General features: G+C 39.9%; 2 protein-coding genes across 9 annotated transcripts in view; one reads left to right on the top strand and one right to left on the bottom strand.

Moving 5' to 3' along the window:
• The window catches only part of LOC127977534 (uncharacterized), a 249,781-nt gene that overhangs the window by 174,992 nt on the left and 61,115 nt on the right, over positions 1 to 13,674 (bottom strand). The gene's annotated exons all lie outside the window — the stretch shown is intronic.
• sema6dl (sema domain, transmembrane domain (TM), and cytoplasmic domain, (semaphorin) 6D, like) overlaps positions 1 to 13,674 on the top strand; it is a 107,537-nt gene that overhangs the window by 84,971 nt on the left and 8,892 nt on the right. For 4 of the 8 annotated variants that reach the window (XM_052582450.1, XM_052582451.1, XM_052582449.1 and 1 more), the window contains exons 1-8: positions 3,622 to 3,847; positions 11,039 to 11,207; positions 11,802 to 11,913; positions 12,054 to 12,114; positions 12,353 to 12,415; positions 12,509 to 12,610; positions 12,754 to 12,844; positions 13,422 to 13,541. In XM_052582450.1, coding sequence (XP_052438410.1) covers positions 11,090 to 11,207; positions 11,802 to 11,913; positions 12,054 to 12,114; positions 12,353 to 12,415; positions 12,509 to 12,610; positions 12,754 to 12,844; positions 13,422 to 13,541 — 667 coding nt within the window. In that variant the 5' untranslated portion in view covers positions 3,622 to 3,847; positions 11,039 to 11,089. Of the gene's footprint in view, positions 1 to 3,114; positions 3,262 to 3,621; positions 3,848 to 11,038; positions 11,208 to 11,801; positions 11,914 to 12,053; positions 12,115 to 12,352; positions 12,416 to 12,508; positions 12,611 to 12,753; positions 12,845 to 13,421; positions 13,542 to 13,674 lie in introns of those variants that run through there. The other 4 variants (XM_052582447.1, XM_052582448.1, XM_052582446.1 and 1 more) reach the window with 3 other exon arrangements.

Genomic DNA, 13,674 nt, shown 5'->3' with positions numbered 1-13,674 from the left:
TATCTATCTATCTATCTATCTATCTATCTATCTATCTATCTATCTATCTATCTAACCATGTCTATCTATCTATCTATCTATCTATCTATTCAAACATGTCTAACTATCTGTCTATCTATCATTTGACTATCTATCTATCTATCTATCTATCTATCTATCTATCTATCTATCTATCTATCTATCTATCTATCTATCTATCTGCCTGTCTCTGTCCATCCGTTCATGCATCCATCCATTCATCTATGTATATGTAGGAAAAAGACAAAAATATAGCACAGACAAAAACTGTTTAAATAAATTATGAAGTTATACTTTATCACATCTGCTCACTAAATACTCTCTAGGAAGTGACTATCCAAAGAACGAAATAAAGGAAGCGGAGGAGTGTAATTATGGACCGTTTATTATGTTCAGCTGTGTGAAGTGTTTTGAAGGTTTACATGCCAGAGCAGTTGGTCTCAGAAGCAGGAGGGGTCGGGCTTGTCCGAGCCTGGTTAAGTCTTTCACTCTCTCAGAACGATGCACATTAAATCGCTGAATCATAATCTTCAACGCAAATAACACACCCTCTACGCACGCGATTTCACCAACAGGTTGTGACTAAAAATCATTTCCCATGATAGAATTGAGTGTAGAATACACCATAGGCCACTGTTGCTTTCATGATTAGACATTAAATTAAAAAAAACGCCCTTTCTGCCAAAGAACCATACCAATATTTATTCAAAATCAAATTTATCTGGAGTATTTCATTTTTGTCCTGATGGACATTTCCCTTGAAAATATGAAACTGTCCAAATGAATTATACTAAACAGTATTGCACAGAAATTCAGCATGACATTATGACAGAGCGAGTTATGCAGTCTGGGTGTCAAGCAGTCGGACTCAGAGGCTCCAGACCCTCACACACACACACACACACACTGCCCGATTAAGAGCGTGTCTGTGGCATGATGCTGGTCTGGGTTCCATTTGTCACACAAGTGTTGCACTTCCACGGGCTTGTCTCTCTGTGTGTGTCTCTCTGTGCCATCTGTGGGGGCCGGACGGTACTAAATCAGGCTGAGCAGTTTGAGTGGATGGGCTGCAGAGGTCTGCTGGCTAACCCTTCACCCTACACCCCCCGCAAGAGCCTGGGAGTGCCCACCTCTGCCCCTCTGCCGTCAATCTCACACATACAGTAGACAACGGCAGACCAGTAGCAAGTAGTTTAGAAGTCGTTCTGCCTTCCTGCTGAACACTCACATGCTAACGAACAGATGATAATGGAGAGGTGTGTGTCACAAATGTGTGATTGTTTGCTTATGCATGTATGTAAATGTGAAGATGAATGAGGGAAGGGTCAGATGTTATCACTGACACAAACTCTGGACCCCCGAAGAAGACTTTATTAAGTCACTGCGTGTTTAATCTAGTTTTTCTCCCTCTCTCTCTCTCTCCCTTGATGTATAGATTAATAATTTAATTAGAATGATTATGCAGTTTTGAGGGCTATGCCCATTTGGAAGAAAAATCCCCTATTTAAATAATGTAATTAAATGATTATCTCTCTCTCTTTCTCTCTCTCTTTCTCTCTCTCTCTCTTTGACCTTAGCCTATGACTCTTTCTAAAAGAGTTTCAGTTTATAAAGAGATCTCAATAATCGCTCAAACTATGCTCAGATTTGCCAAGATAACAGTCTGTGATTACGAGTCAAATGTGAACATTCAATTTAGGCTATAGCTCTTTGCTAATGTATGTCCACAATTGATTATGAATATTTCTCTTCAGAATTTTTGGATTGAAACTTTAATAAATCGTAAATGAGATCTCAATTATGTCTCATGAGCTTATGAAAGAACAACCTCTGAATAACAAAAAAAAAACCCCTTTGGGAGGTCTTAGGACATAAAACTTCCACTTTTCAATTTTCTCTACCTGCTCTATTTCCCTGTCACGTATTCACCTGTGCTGATTAGTTTATTAACAGCAGACTCAACTAGGTCAGTGGAACAAATTCTAAAGCTATTACCTGTATGTACAATGTGGGTCTGACCACTTACCTGAAGGATGTGGTGGCATTCTGAGTTGCTTCTCCACAGTTATATTTGCATTTAATGTTCTAATCATTAAATCTACTCTGATTGCAGCGAAGAGGGATTTAGCAACTGTTGAGAGCAGATATAATATTGACTTTTAGATGCTTGTGTGCATTTCACAGCAACATTTATGCACTTACAAGAACGACAATACTAAACACTGTCGACTGCAGTGTCTCTGCACAGCTGCCAAATCCTCTAACACTCTCCCCTGTTCTTTGTTTCACTATCAGCTCGTATGTGTTAATGTTCACACTCGTACACAATACAGCCTAAAGTGAATCTGTAACTAATTCATACAGCAGCTTACGTTAATATTTAATTCATCAACAAACATTTTCGAAATATACTTGACCACATATACTGCAAACGTACAGTTTATTTGTGAAGGCATGCATATGCAAACGATAAACTTTGGAGCTTTTGATCACAGCTGCATTTAATGTGCAGATTTTCTATGCAGGCCTTCATTACTGAAAACGGTTCTGAAAGGTTGACGGTGAAAATGCATGGGGGCACCGTGTCAAAATAAATTCTATGCGCTCCTTTCCTTTTTCGCCCTCAAGCTGTAAGTCAAGATTTCCTTCCAAAGAGCAGTTCCAAGAAGTGTGGTTCGTTGTCCTCCCTTCCCAAAACAGTTCTGTGGAAAAGATTTAACAAGCAGCTTACTGCTGGGGGAAGGGTTTGGGAAGAGAGGGGGCCCCTCAGGGTCACCAAGATGTGAGGGCCACTCACATATACACACAAGAGATTTAAGACACTTTATTTGTGTGTTAAAAATGTTTACACTGCACCGTCATTAATAAATATGATATACATATCTTTATATACACAAATAGATACACATATACAGACAATAAAGGTCTCACACTCTGGCAGGAGAAAGAAAAAAACAGCCGAGCAAGGGAAAGCAGCCAAAAACCACATCTACTAGCGCTGGAGTGGATGAAGGGAGTAAAGAGAAAGAGAGGGAGAGGGATAGAGAGAGGGAATAGGGAGGGATCAGTTTCTAGGCTAGGCTGTGGTTGGCTCTGCTGATGGATGGACTCGGGATGGATCGAGTTACACCATTTGCCGTGCATTAGTTTGTTTTTCCCCGCTCAGAACGGAGAGACACATCAAGCTTGACTTAGAGTTGTTGCGATCCAAATCGCGTAAAGAGAATCACGGATTCAGATGAGGTGAGTTGATTTAATAGAGAAAATGCAGTGTTGCGAGCATTTGAGCCGTTAAAAATTGGGGAAATGAGTAGAAGCGACCAGAAAAAAGATTTCCAAAACATCAGAAGTACTCTAGGTAAAGAAAAAAAATAGAACTGGAGCTATTTTTATTTACGCTGTTACCCGTTCACACCGATTCGGATTGTTTATAAGCGGATTGACGCACGCGCTTAAACTTCTTCATTCTGAAGAGTAGCCACATCTCTTCAGGTAATCACTTAGCTGGTTTTATTTGGTTTGGGTTGTATTGGTTTGGTGAATGACGGGGGGTGGGTACTAGAGGAGAGGGAGGGTCTTGGTGCTATTTGATCGGTGAGCTTTTGAAGATCACAAAGCTTTATCCCGGGGACGAGCTGGACGAACCCCGCGGGCACTGGGAATTGTTTTGCGTGGCTCGAATAATACAAACACATGGGAAGCTTCTGGCACTATGGACCGAGCTGCACACATGCTGTATGATCTTCACTGGAATTAATAGCGTAAAACATTTTGGAATATAACGCGGAGAGGGTCTCGTAGTCTACATGCTCGTTTGGAGAACATTCAGGTAGGATTTCTGTTTTCCTTTTTTATACCTACTTTGTTGTCACACAGATGTTGGAGTAAATGTTACGTTTAGTTGTACCGCAACTTTTTTTTTTTTTTTTTTTTATTTAGACTGTTAACTCACGGGTGAAAGTAGCTGATTGCAGGCTATTTGGCATTTAATGAGAGAAAAGCAGAGTCTTTACTTTCGTATCCTGTTAATACAGTGTTTTTATTATTTGATCGAAAGTGGGTACAAAATAATGTTTGTATAATGTTTCTTCTCGATTCTACTATCGTAATATAAATGAAAAATAATTCATTATGAAAAACGGGATTTAAACAACGCAATGTGGGAAATTTGATTTTCTTCAATTTCTTCTTACATAGGCTTTAATAAAACGGGGAGATGACCAGAGTCCGAAATTAACTCGGACTTTGGGCTAAAATACAGCAGATAATGTTTTTACATAACGACTGAAAGGTAAATAATATAAATATTATGAAATATTTGTATTCGTACACTTTAGTGTCAATTAAAAAAAAAAATGGCATTGCTTGTGGTTTATTTGAGGGGAAAACGCCCTGATAAAGGTCATAAATGCCCCTGAAAATCAATGCCAGTTAATTTCTGACAATGGGTGGAACAGATGTATCTTAATGCACTTCACCCCTCCTGTCCCGTAATGATGAGGGATCCAAGTTCGCATAGAACAAGGCAGCGAGCCTTAAATTAATCAAACCTTTGCATAGGAGTTGCATCATAAAATTCAAACTGATACGATCTCTTGAGCAAGAAAACAATAATATCTCTACTGCATGTAGAATATGGTCCGACATAGAGGGAGGGAGGGAGGGAGGGAGGGAGAGTGTGTTGCCGTTGTTGTGTAAAGTGGGTTTTGGAGCCCTCGGTCATGCATTAACACAATCAATTTCCCAGCAGTAGCCATTACCGACCCAACACTCTTCTGTTGTCTTTATGCATTTACTGCAACTCAGGAGATTCGTCACGCCTCGGCTCCAGCTTGAACGCGTTGAATCACACGCTCTCTTCAGAGACTGAGTTCAGGTCCGGTTCCGAGCGGAGAAGGTTTACTTTGACGATGCTTTATGCTGTTCGTCTGGGCTGAATAAGCCACGGAGAAACTGTTGAGGGACATCCGAGATGCGCTGTGAGAAACACGCACGTAGCATCTGAAACGAAAAGAGTTTTTACGTGGAGTGGCAGCCGTCAGAAGAATGAATGAAGTAAATGAGTGCACGCGCAGAATGTTGCGTGTTGAGGCAAATGCTAAATGCAAAACATGAAGTAGGGGAGACTGAGATAACTTGTACTTAAAATTATTTTATGTCACAAATTCATTAGGCTACCACATTTGAGGTTGTAAGACAAATAGAAAACACACGTTTACATTCTGTCCATCTGTTGTACATCAAAGTTCATTTTCTTCAAAACAATTCTGATGCCATAACCTCAGTCCACCCATTTTATGTGAAACATGGTAAAGCATTTTAATTCAAAACCAGCAAGCAACAAATGCAGAACAAATACATAAAACATAAGCCAAAACATGTTTGTGCTGAGCTTTTGTTTAGCTCATGAGAACCGCATGTCCTTACAAGGACAGCAAAACTTGAAATCACCTTCATTGTGTGAAGCAGCTTACCTTCCCCAGGAGGAAAACACCTTCATAAACAAACCAAATAATGTCTTCATTAACATGCAGAAAAGCAGTTTTGTGAGGGTTAGGTTTAGGGGTCAGCGATAGAAAATAGAATTTGCTTAGTATAAACACAAGTCAATTTAAATGGTTATCCACAATGATAGAAAAAAACACATGTACAGTAGTAGCTTGTGTGGATATACTGTAAATCAAGTTTGTCTTACAACTTCTACTGTGACCTCAGAAGGGTGCTGGTCATTTATAATAGTGATTTCACCCTGTGGCTGATTTTTAATTGGTTAAACGGTTTCGACTCCGTATTAAAACACTCCCTGCTCTTCTCTAACCATTTCTTGCTGTTTGACCATATGGAAGTTAATGAGATATGCTGTTCTCCTAATGCATGCTTTTGTTAGTTTGTCCTTCATTAATGTGTGACATCGAGTTTAAGAGGTGCATCGCTTAGAAATACTATAAATGCAAACCACAAGAGTGCACGGCCCCCCCTGCGTTTCCTCTTATCTCTGTTGAACTTGTCAACCCTCTTTCAGAGAGCGCCGGATAACATCTCCTGAAACTTCACCGTGAAGCAGCCTCAGCACTTTTCATGTGGGTGTGTGAATAAAGTCAGTCACAACAGCTGGCCACATTGTGTCCACTAAGCCCACGCCAGTCCTGCTGTCTTGTTTTCAGCCTCGGTCAGGCTTGAGTAACTGATTTAACCTTTAAAGCATGGAAGTCTCCTCACTGGCCCAGAGTGAACGGACCCTGAGCTCTCTATTGTTCCCTTGACACACACACACCTGCAGGAGATGGTTTGGGAGAGTGGGGGTGGGGAGTAAGGCTGCACAGGTGGGGCAGTGACCCGTCTTACAGATGTGGAGTAACAAGTTGTCACTCCTCAGTTGTAATCCTACTGTAAACAACTTTATGATTTCAGTGCTCTTGTGTGGGAGAGCTCTAATCTCAGCGTGAGTCTCTCTGAAACCACACACATCACAACTGCTGAGTTGCGAAAACAGATACGAGGGCCCATTTTTCAAGATCATTTTGCAGTTTTAGTGGGCAGTATGACCAATATCTTATGACAGTTTACCAATATCTTATAAATTTTCACCAGTATTTTAATGTTATTACTAAATAATATAGTTTTTTTATAAATAACTATAACTAAAAATATATTTAATTATAGTTATTATTTATAAAAAAATACTATATATAAATACTGTCTACATATTACAGTAATATAATTATTATATATATTTATGTTTTAAAAAAAATTGCATAATCCAGTTACTTATATACATTACAAACAAAATATACTTAACTTACTTCATTATTATTTACTTATTACTTATAGAAGTTTTATATTTGGAAACAAACCAAAATATATAATTATTCATAAAGAATAGTTCATTTTATTTTATTAAACTGATATTTTATCAAACTAATAGTTCAGACTCAAAATTTTGACATGATGAGGCACAGATCAGAGTAAAATAGCTGATACATGCAAACCTGTGACTGCATGTAAATAGTTTTAAGTATATTTAATATACTTATATAAATATTTTATATACTTTATACCTTTTGAAATGAAAAACGGTAAACATTATAATTCAGGCTCAAAATTCGGACAATACCACAGTGCAATATGCACACATTTGACCAAAAATGATTATTAGCATATTTTAGTTATTTATTTATTTTTGTTTTTTAATGCAGAAACCTGGCAAAGTTGATTGCCAATCACAAATTATTAAACTCTGTTTTGTGTTATGCTTACGAAAAACCCCTAATTAAAGCTGCAGTAGGGAACTTTTGTAAAAATATATTTTTTACATATTTGTTAAACCTGTCATTATGTCCCCACAGTAGAATATGAGACAGATAATCTGTGAAAAAAATCAAGCTCCTCTGGCTCCTCCCAGTGGTCCTATTGCCATTTGTAGAAAGTCATCCGCTCCCGTTAAAAAAACAACCAATCAGAGCTGCAGTCCGTAAATTTGTTTGTGTTCAAAATGTAGAACAATGCATATAATAAACGAGTACACCATGAATCCATTTTCCAAACCATGTTTTTAGCCTGTCCTGAATCACTAGGGTGCACCTATAATAAGTGTTCATATTCGGACTATTTTAGATTGCTTCGGGGATACCGCGGCGGAGTAACCCAGTACCTTTGTGATTCTTCATAGACATAAACAGAGAGAAGTAGCTTCGGCTACAATGTTCTTCCGCAAGACGCAAGCAGTTCTGTTTATTAACCGCTAGAGCGTCAAAAGTTACCTACTGCAGCTTTAATAGATCTACAATTACACGTTTGGCACACATCCCTTGACTTTGATATCACATTTTTTATCTTATATGTAAATAATGTAAAGCACTCCTGAGCACTGATATCTGCTTGTATATATCTGCCAACGGTGTAGATTTTCTAGCAGCATTTTGGCACATTTTGGCCATTGTGTTGTATATCATCATACTCGCCATCCCTATTTAACAGCTTCTGTTGATTTATTCTTTCTCAGTGTCAGGCCTCAGGCAGACCTGCAGGGTTCATGTTAAACCAAAGCAAGGTGATTGTGAACTGAACTCCACAGTTAAGTGACATAATTCTTTCCTGAATCAGGATGCATGAAGCGAACCTTAGCACATCAGCTGCACCATTGGGGAGTGTTTATTTCACAAGGTTAACTGAAGCCACAGAACGTCACCGACCGGCTTTGTTCTTTTGGCCTTCACTCATGCATTTCCTGCAGCTGGACTCTCGTGGGCGGTTGCTGGGTGGATCTGCTGCAGGCAATCTTACTGGAATGACCTGCCAACACAAGCGGCGTGCCAGCATCCCATGAAAAGCAGCCAAAAACATCAACGAGTGTGCGATCGCGTCGCACGGAGAGCGGCTGTAATGAGAGTAGCCGGGGAACAGCTAAACACTAACAGGTTGCGTGACTAGTCGCCTCTCTCAACGCAGGGCCTGTCCAGGCTCATACACCAGAGGGAAAGAATGGAAAACCAAACCAAGACATTCAATAGAAAACACGTTGCGCTGACTGTATATTGAAAAGAAATTCAAGCCTGCTGACCTTTGTATGTCCTTTGTTTCTGTTTTGCATTAGGTTTCTCTCGCTCTCTTTGCACGAGCCTGGTGTTTTTCGTATGCCGGAATTGTTGTGGTATTGTAGCACGTCTGCGTAACTCCCTGTGGTGTTTCTATGAATAATGATTAGAGCTTGTGAGGAATTTCTGTCATTGACAATGAATATGTTCCAGGGTGCTGGAAATATCCTTCTTTATTTCGTGAAGTAATATCCAGGCGGAGGAGATGATATGGCACTGGGAAGCTGTGATTAGACTCTCAGTGCTGTATTAAACCGGGGCTCCTCTTGTACACATCGCTTAATCTATACGGTGTTTCCCGACCCCTCAGAGAGAGCCATTCTGCTGATGTGTGCACTTCTGTACGGATCAAGGATGAGCTTGGGAAAAGAAATTCATTTGTAACTCTGTTTTGATAGACACATTTTTTGACCCCTTGACCTCTGGCTTGCACTGAGTGGCCAAACATTAAAGCTTTTAATCGCTCAAGCTCACATGTGCAAGGGCAACTTCTTCTTCATTCTTGTCTCGACTTCTGGTCTCCTCTTCTCCTTTTCTAATCTTGATCCTTCTTTTTTATCTCATATTATCTCTCATGCTTGTCTCATACAGTGCGTCTTCCTCATCTTGTTTGACCTATTTATGTCTGTCCTTCTCCATTCTGTCTCCATTTTTGTCCTCGTCACCTTGTCTTTTCTCACTTTGTCACATCTTTATTTTGTTTTTCTTCTCTTGTTTTTTATAATCTGTTTTGTTTTCATCTTGTCCCTCATCTTGCCTCTCCTGTTCTTCCCTTCGTGTCTCTCATGTTTGTATCATGTAATATGGTGTGTCCTTGTCATCTTCTCTGTTCTATATTCTCGGTCTTGTCTCTGCTTCTCTTGTCTCATTTTTCTCATCTTGCCCCTTTCTTTTCTCTTTCTTGTCTCATTTTCTCTTGTTTTCTTTTTTCTTTTATATTTATGTCTCATGTCCTGTCCTTGCTTTTCTTTTTTTCAATTCTTGCCTCATCTTCTTGTCTCGTCTTTTTCCTTCTTATCCTGTCTCTCCTTCTTATGTCTCTGGTCTCGTCTTGTCTCTCTTTTCTACTTGTCTCATCTTATCTGGTGTGTCCTTCTCGTCTTTACTATTTCTCTTATCACATCATTTATTTCCTTTTCTTCATTTCTTGTCTCATACATTCTTTTCTCATTCTTTTCTCAGCTCTTCTCCTTGCTTCAATAGTTGTCTCGCTTTGTCTCTTCTTTTCATCTCATCTTGTCTTTCATGCTTGTCTCAGCACCTCTTGTTTCCTTTTTCTCATCTTGTCCTTTTATTGTCTCACCTTGACTTTTTCCTTCCTTTACCCCCACCCCCCTTTTCCCTCATATTTTCTTGTCTTTGTTTCTAAGCTCGTCTTTTTTCTCTCTTTTCATTACTTCATCTTCTCAAATCATCAACCTTTTCTCTCATCTCATATAAGAAATTGCCAGAGAAAGAGTAATTTCTATTGATCTGATCAAAGCACGCAGAAAGCAGAAAGTCTGTAGAAATAAAGATCCATTATGGCAACAGATGAGCAGAGAACCTCCCTTCCTTGAAGGACTGTGGATTGTATTTCATTAGGAGAATTTCCCTAGGTCACATCACATTCAGCTGATCAATTGAAAGCTGGTCAATCAACAGCTAATCAATAATAGCAGGTTGGTACAGTCAGCATATGCATATTACAGGACGGGAGCAGGTGTGCAGTGCCGCTAATTAAAAAAATGTCAATACTGTATGTGAGCATGTGTGGCGAGATGCGCTCAGGAAGTGGTTGAGGACTGACTCACTCACTCTGTCTCTCTTTATTTCTGCCAAGCTGTTTGTTGTCTCCATGTAAATTGTTTATATCCGTTTGGGCTTTGCTGGCATGAATAATTTGTAGCTTTATAAATATTTGACTTTACACTGCTCATTAATATGCACAGATGATTGTCTCTCCGGGACACGACCCTAACCACAGCACGCAGACCTCTGAAAGTCTTCCTGTTTGGATTGTCCATTAGGAGACTCCTGTACCAGGCACAGAAAACACACTCCCAATAATAGTACTCAGTCCAAACACACATGCACATTTAATAGTACACAGATTCCATTCTAAAATACAGTGTACATGTGCATCAAAGCTAGCTGATAACAGCGTTTACGTTTGTGGTGTCTTAAGCGCTCGCTTTCCACTCCCTCGTTGTCTGTTTTTTGACCTTCCTCTCATGGACAGATTTTCAATCATGGGTATTGGCTGCCAAATACACACACACTAAATGATCTGTTGGGAGTGAACCTGCACGTGTAGACACAAAAACCAGGCTCTCTAATCTACACAGCAAATCCTAACAGAGGTCATATACAAAAACACAAGAGCAAGTATTTAAATATAGTGGCTGATGTATGCTGATGTTTGCATGTGTTTGTGTGTTTTACAGGTAACATCCACATAAGTGCAGTACAGGAGGTGTGTGCCCTCTGTGCCAGCGATGGGGTGGCGAGAACTGACGATTGACCTGCTGCTGCTACTGCTGATGGTGGCATCCCATCTGGAGGCTGTGAGCTTTCCTGAGGACAACATCCCTTTAGATGTTGTGGACCGACACTGTAAGAACCAGACACCAGACTGCTTCTGAATTGCTCCTATCTATATAGGATCTTTATTTTTTTTTAAAAATAATAAAACATACTGGTGCTTCTTGAACGAAGGGCACCTTTGGCACTGCAGGCTTTTAAAAGTAAATGCCATGAGGCACACTTTTTTACACTCTTAAGTAGTGCATCACATGTCCCATGAGCAATGGCTAGTGGATATACATGTAACAGAATACATTTTTTGTTCGTTTTGTCTTTCAAGGGACATTTTCAGTTAGCGTTTTCTGTATTTCACAAAACAGTGAGACTTCTTGCATAATTGAACAAAATTACACTTGGGCACACAATAAAAATATTGCCATGTTCTCTGTAAAAGGACATGCACATCTAAAGTCATTGCATTAGCGCTGCTGTGCTCTGCAGTGAGAAAACACTCCAGCATGCTGACAGTGCATTCGCTGAACGTCAGTGCGGGACCTGCATTCATTACTTTAGCAAAGTCTTTCTTCAGGGCAGTTTAACATACAGTTGCCACAGCCAGTCAATACCAACATTGATCTCTGTTGACGCTAATACTGAATAACAGTGCATCTGTTTGTTCCACAGATGCACGACAGTACCCCGTGTTTCGTGGACGCCCCTCTGGCAACGAATCTCAGCACAGACTGGACTTTCAGCTGATGACCAAGATTCATGATACGCTTTTCATCGCGGGCAGGTAAGTCAGCACAGGATGTGGAAGCGAGATCTTTGACCATTTGACTTGTTCAGACGAGCTGTATGATGAACAGTAGAACTATGAGTAGTAATTTGTGTGAAAACTCTCTCTCTCTCTCTCTCTCTCTCTCTCTCTCACAGAGACCAGGTGTATTTAGTGAGTCTGAGAGAGTCCTACAGGAATGAGATTATTCCATATAGGGTGGGTTCACAGTAAATTAATTTATGACCAAATTTATGACTTGTCCCATTTGAGGCATGCCAAGTGATAAAACATATCTCTGGTTAATCTAAGTTCCAATTCCAGTAATCAAAGCACTTTCTGTAAATAGCTAGGTTTCTGTTTCTGTCTTTCTGTCCCTGCCCATGGTGTAGCATTTTTGGTAATGTTTAAGAGTGTGAGAAACTGTGTCTAATGGTGATGGTGTGTGATGTCACAGAAGCTAACGTGGCGGTCGGGACAGGCGGACAGGGAGACGTGCGCCATGAAGGGAAAGCACAGAGTGAGTCCTCCACCTCTTCAGCATAAATCAGCCATCTCTGGTTTTGTAGTATTTACAGCAACCATAAATCTCACCGTCTTGTCTTCCTCTCAGGATGAGTGCCATAATTTCATTAAAGTCCTGGTTCCGAGAAATGATGATCTTGTGTTCATCTGTGGAACAAATGGTTTCAATCCCATGTGCCGTTACTACAGGGTAGGTCACGCTGTTAGGGCTACGTGACTGTCGTTTTGCTTTTAATAAGTAACTGGTTAATATGGATAGGAGCAGTTTACAGTACAATGAAGATAAGAACTCTGCATCTCTATATCTTCTATTTATGTCCCTCTCTTATTTAGTTGGATAACTTGGAGTTTGATGGGGAAGAGATCAGCGGTTTGGCCCGATGCCCGTTTGACGCCAAGCAGACGAACGTTGCCCTGTTTGCTGGTATGAGAGCTGTCAGGATAATGAGGAGCATGATGAATAACTTTGCCATGAATTTGAAAGGTTTTGGATAAAATTAACACTCCAATGAGAGCTGAGACTTATGTTGCACATAAATCAGAAGCGGCGAGAACGTCCTGTCTTCGCGCCAGCTCTGTTAGTATACAGACAGGAACGGCACAACCTGGCGAGAATTAGCACGCTGTGATGTCACATGTGCGTCTGAACGAGTCTGGACAGGCCACACTGAAAAAACAAAAAAACTCCATTTTAAAATATAAAGCATTAAACTCACTAAATGTCACTAGATTCATGCTTGAAACAAGAAAGTATTATTATTATGACAGAAAGATGATTTCTTTTTTAGGACCTGTAACATATAAAATAGCAGGAACAAGGAAGTTAAAAAGCAAAAAGTGTTGCGAAATATCTTGTTCATTGTATCATGCATTTATTAGTGTGAACAACCAAGGTGTGAATAAAGCCTTTAGTGTTCTGAGCTCCAAGTATATTCCTTGAGTTGTATATAATTATGTAATGAAGATAAAATCTGTTTTAAGCTCACTTATTTATGTCATAGATGGTAAGCTGTACTCAGCAACCGTAGCAGACTTCCTGGCCAGCGATGCTGTGATTTATCGCAGCATGGGAGATGGTTCTGCCCTTCGCACCATCAAGTATGACTCCAAGTGGTTAAAAGGTACAGAAACTTTTGCTTGTCTGCTTCATATACACACTTTGTTAACCTTGCTGAACCCTGTACACATCTGACATATAACCTGTAACCATACCTTAAAGAATTGGGTCAGTTGGGAGAAAGAAAATGGTGCGTG

This window comes from Carassius gibelio, chromosome B18, assembly GCF_023724105.1.
Source record: "Carassius gibelio isolate Cgi1373 ecotype wild population from Czech Republic chromosome B18, carGib1.2-hapl.c, whole genome shotgun sequence".
NCBI lineage: Eukaryota > Metazoa > Chordata > Actinopteri > Cypriniformes > Cyprinidae > Carassius > Carassius gibelio.
The sequence above is the reverse complement of the archived record's forward strand: the minus strand, read 5'-3'. Positions and strand labels throughout refer to the sequence as shown.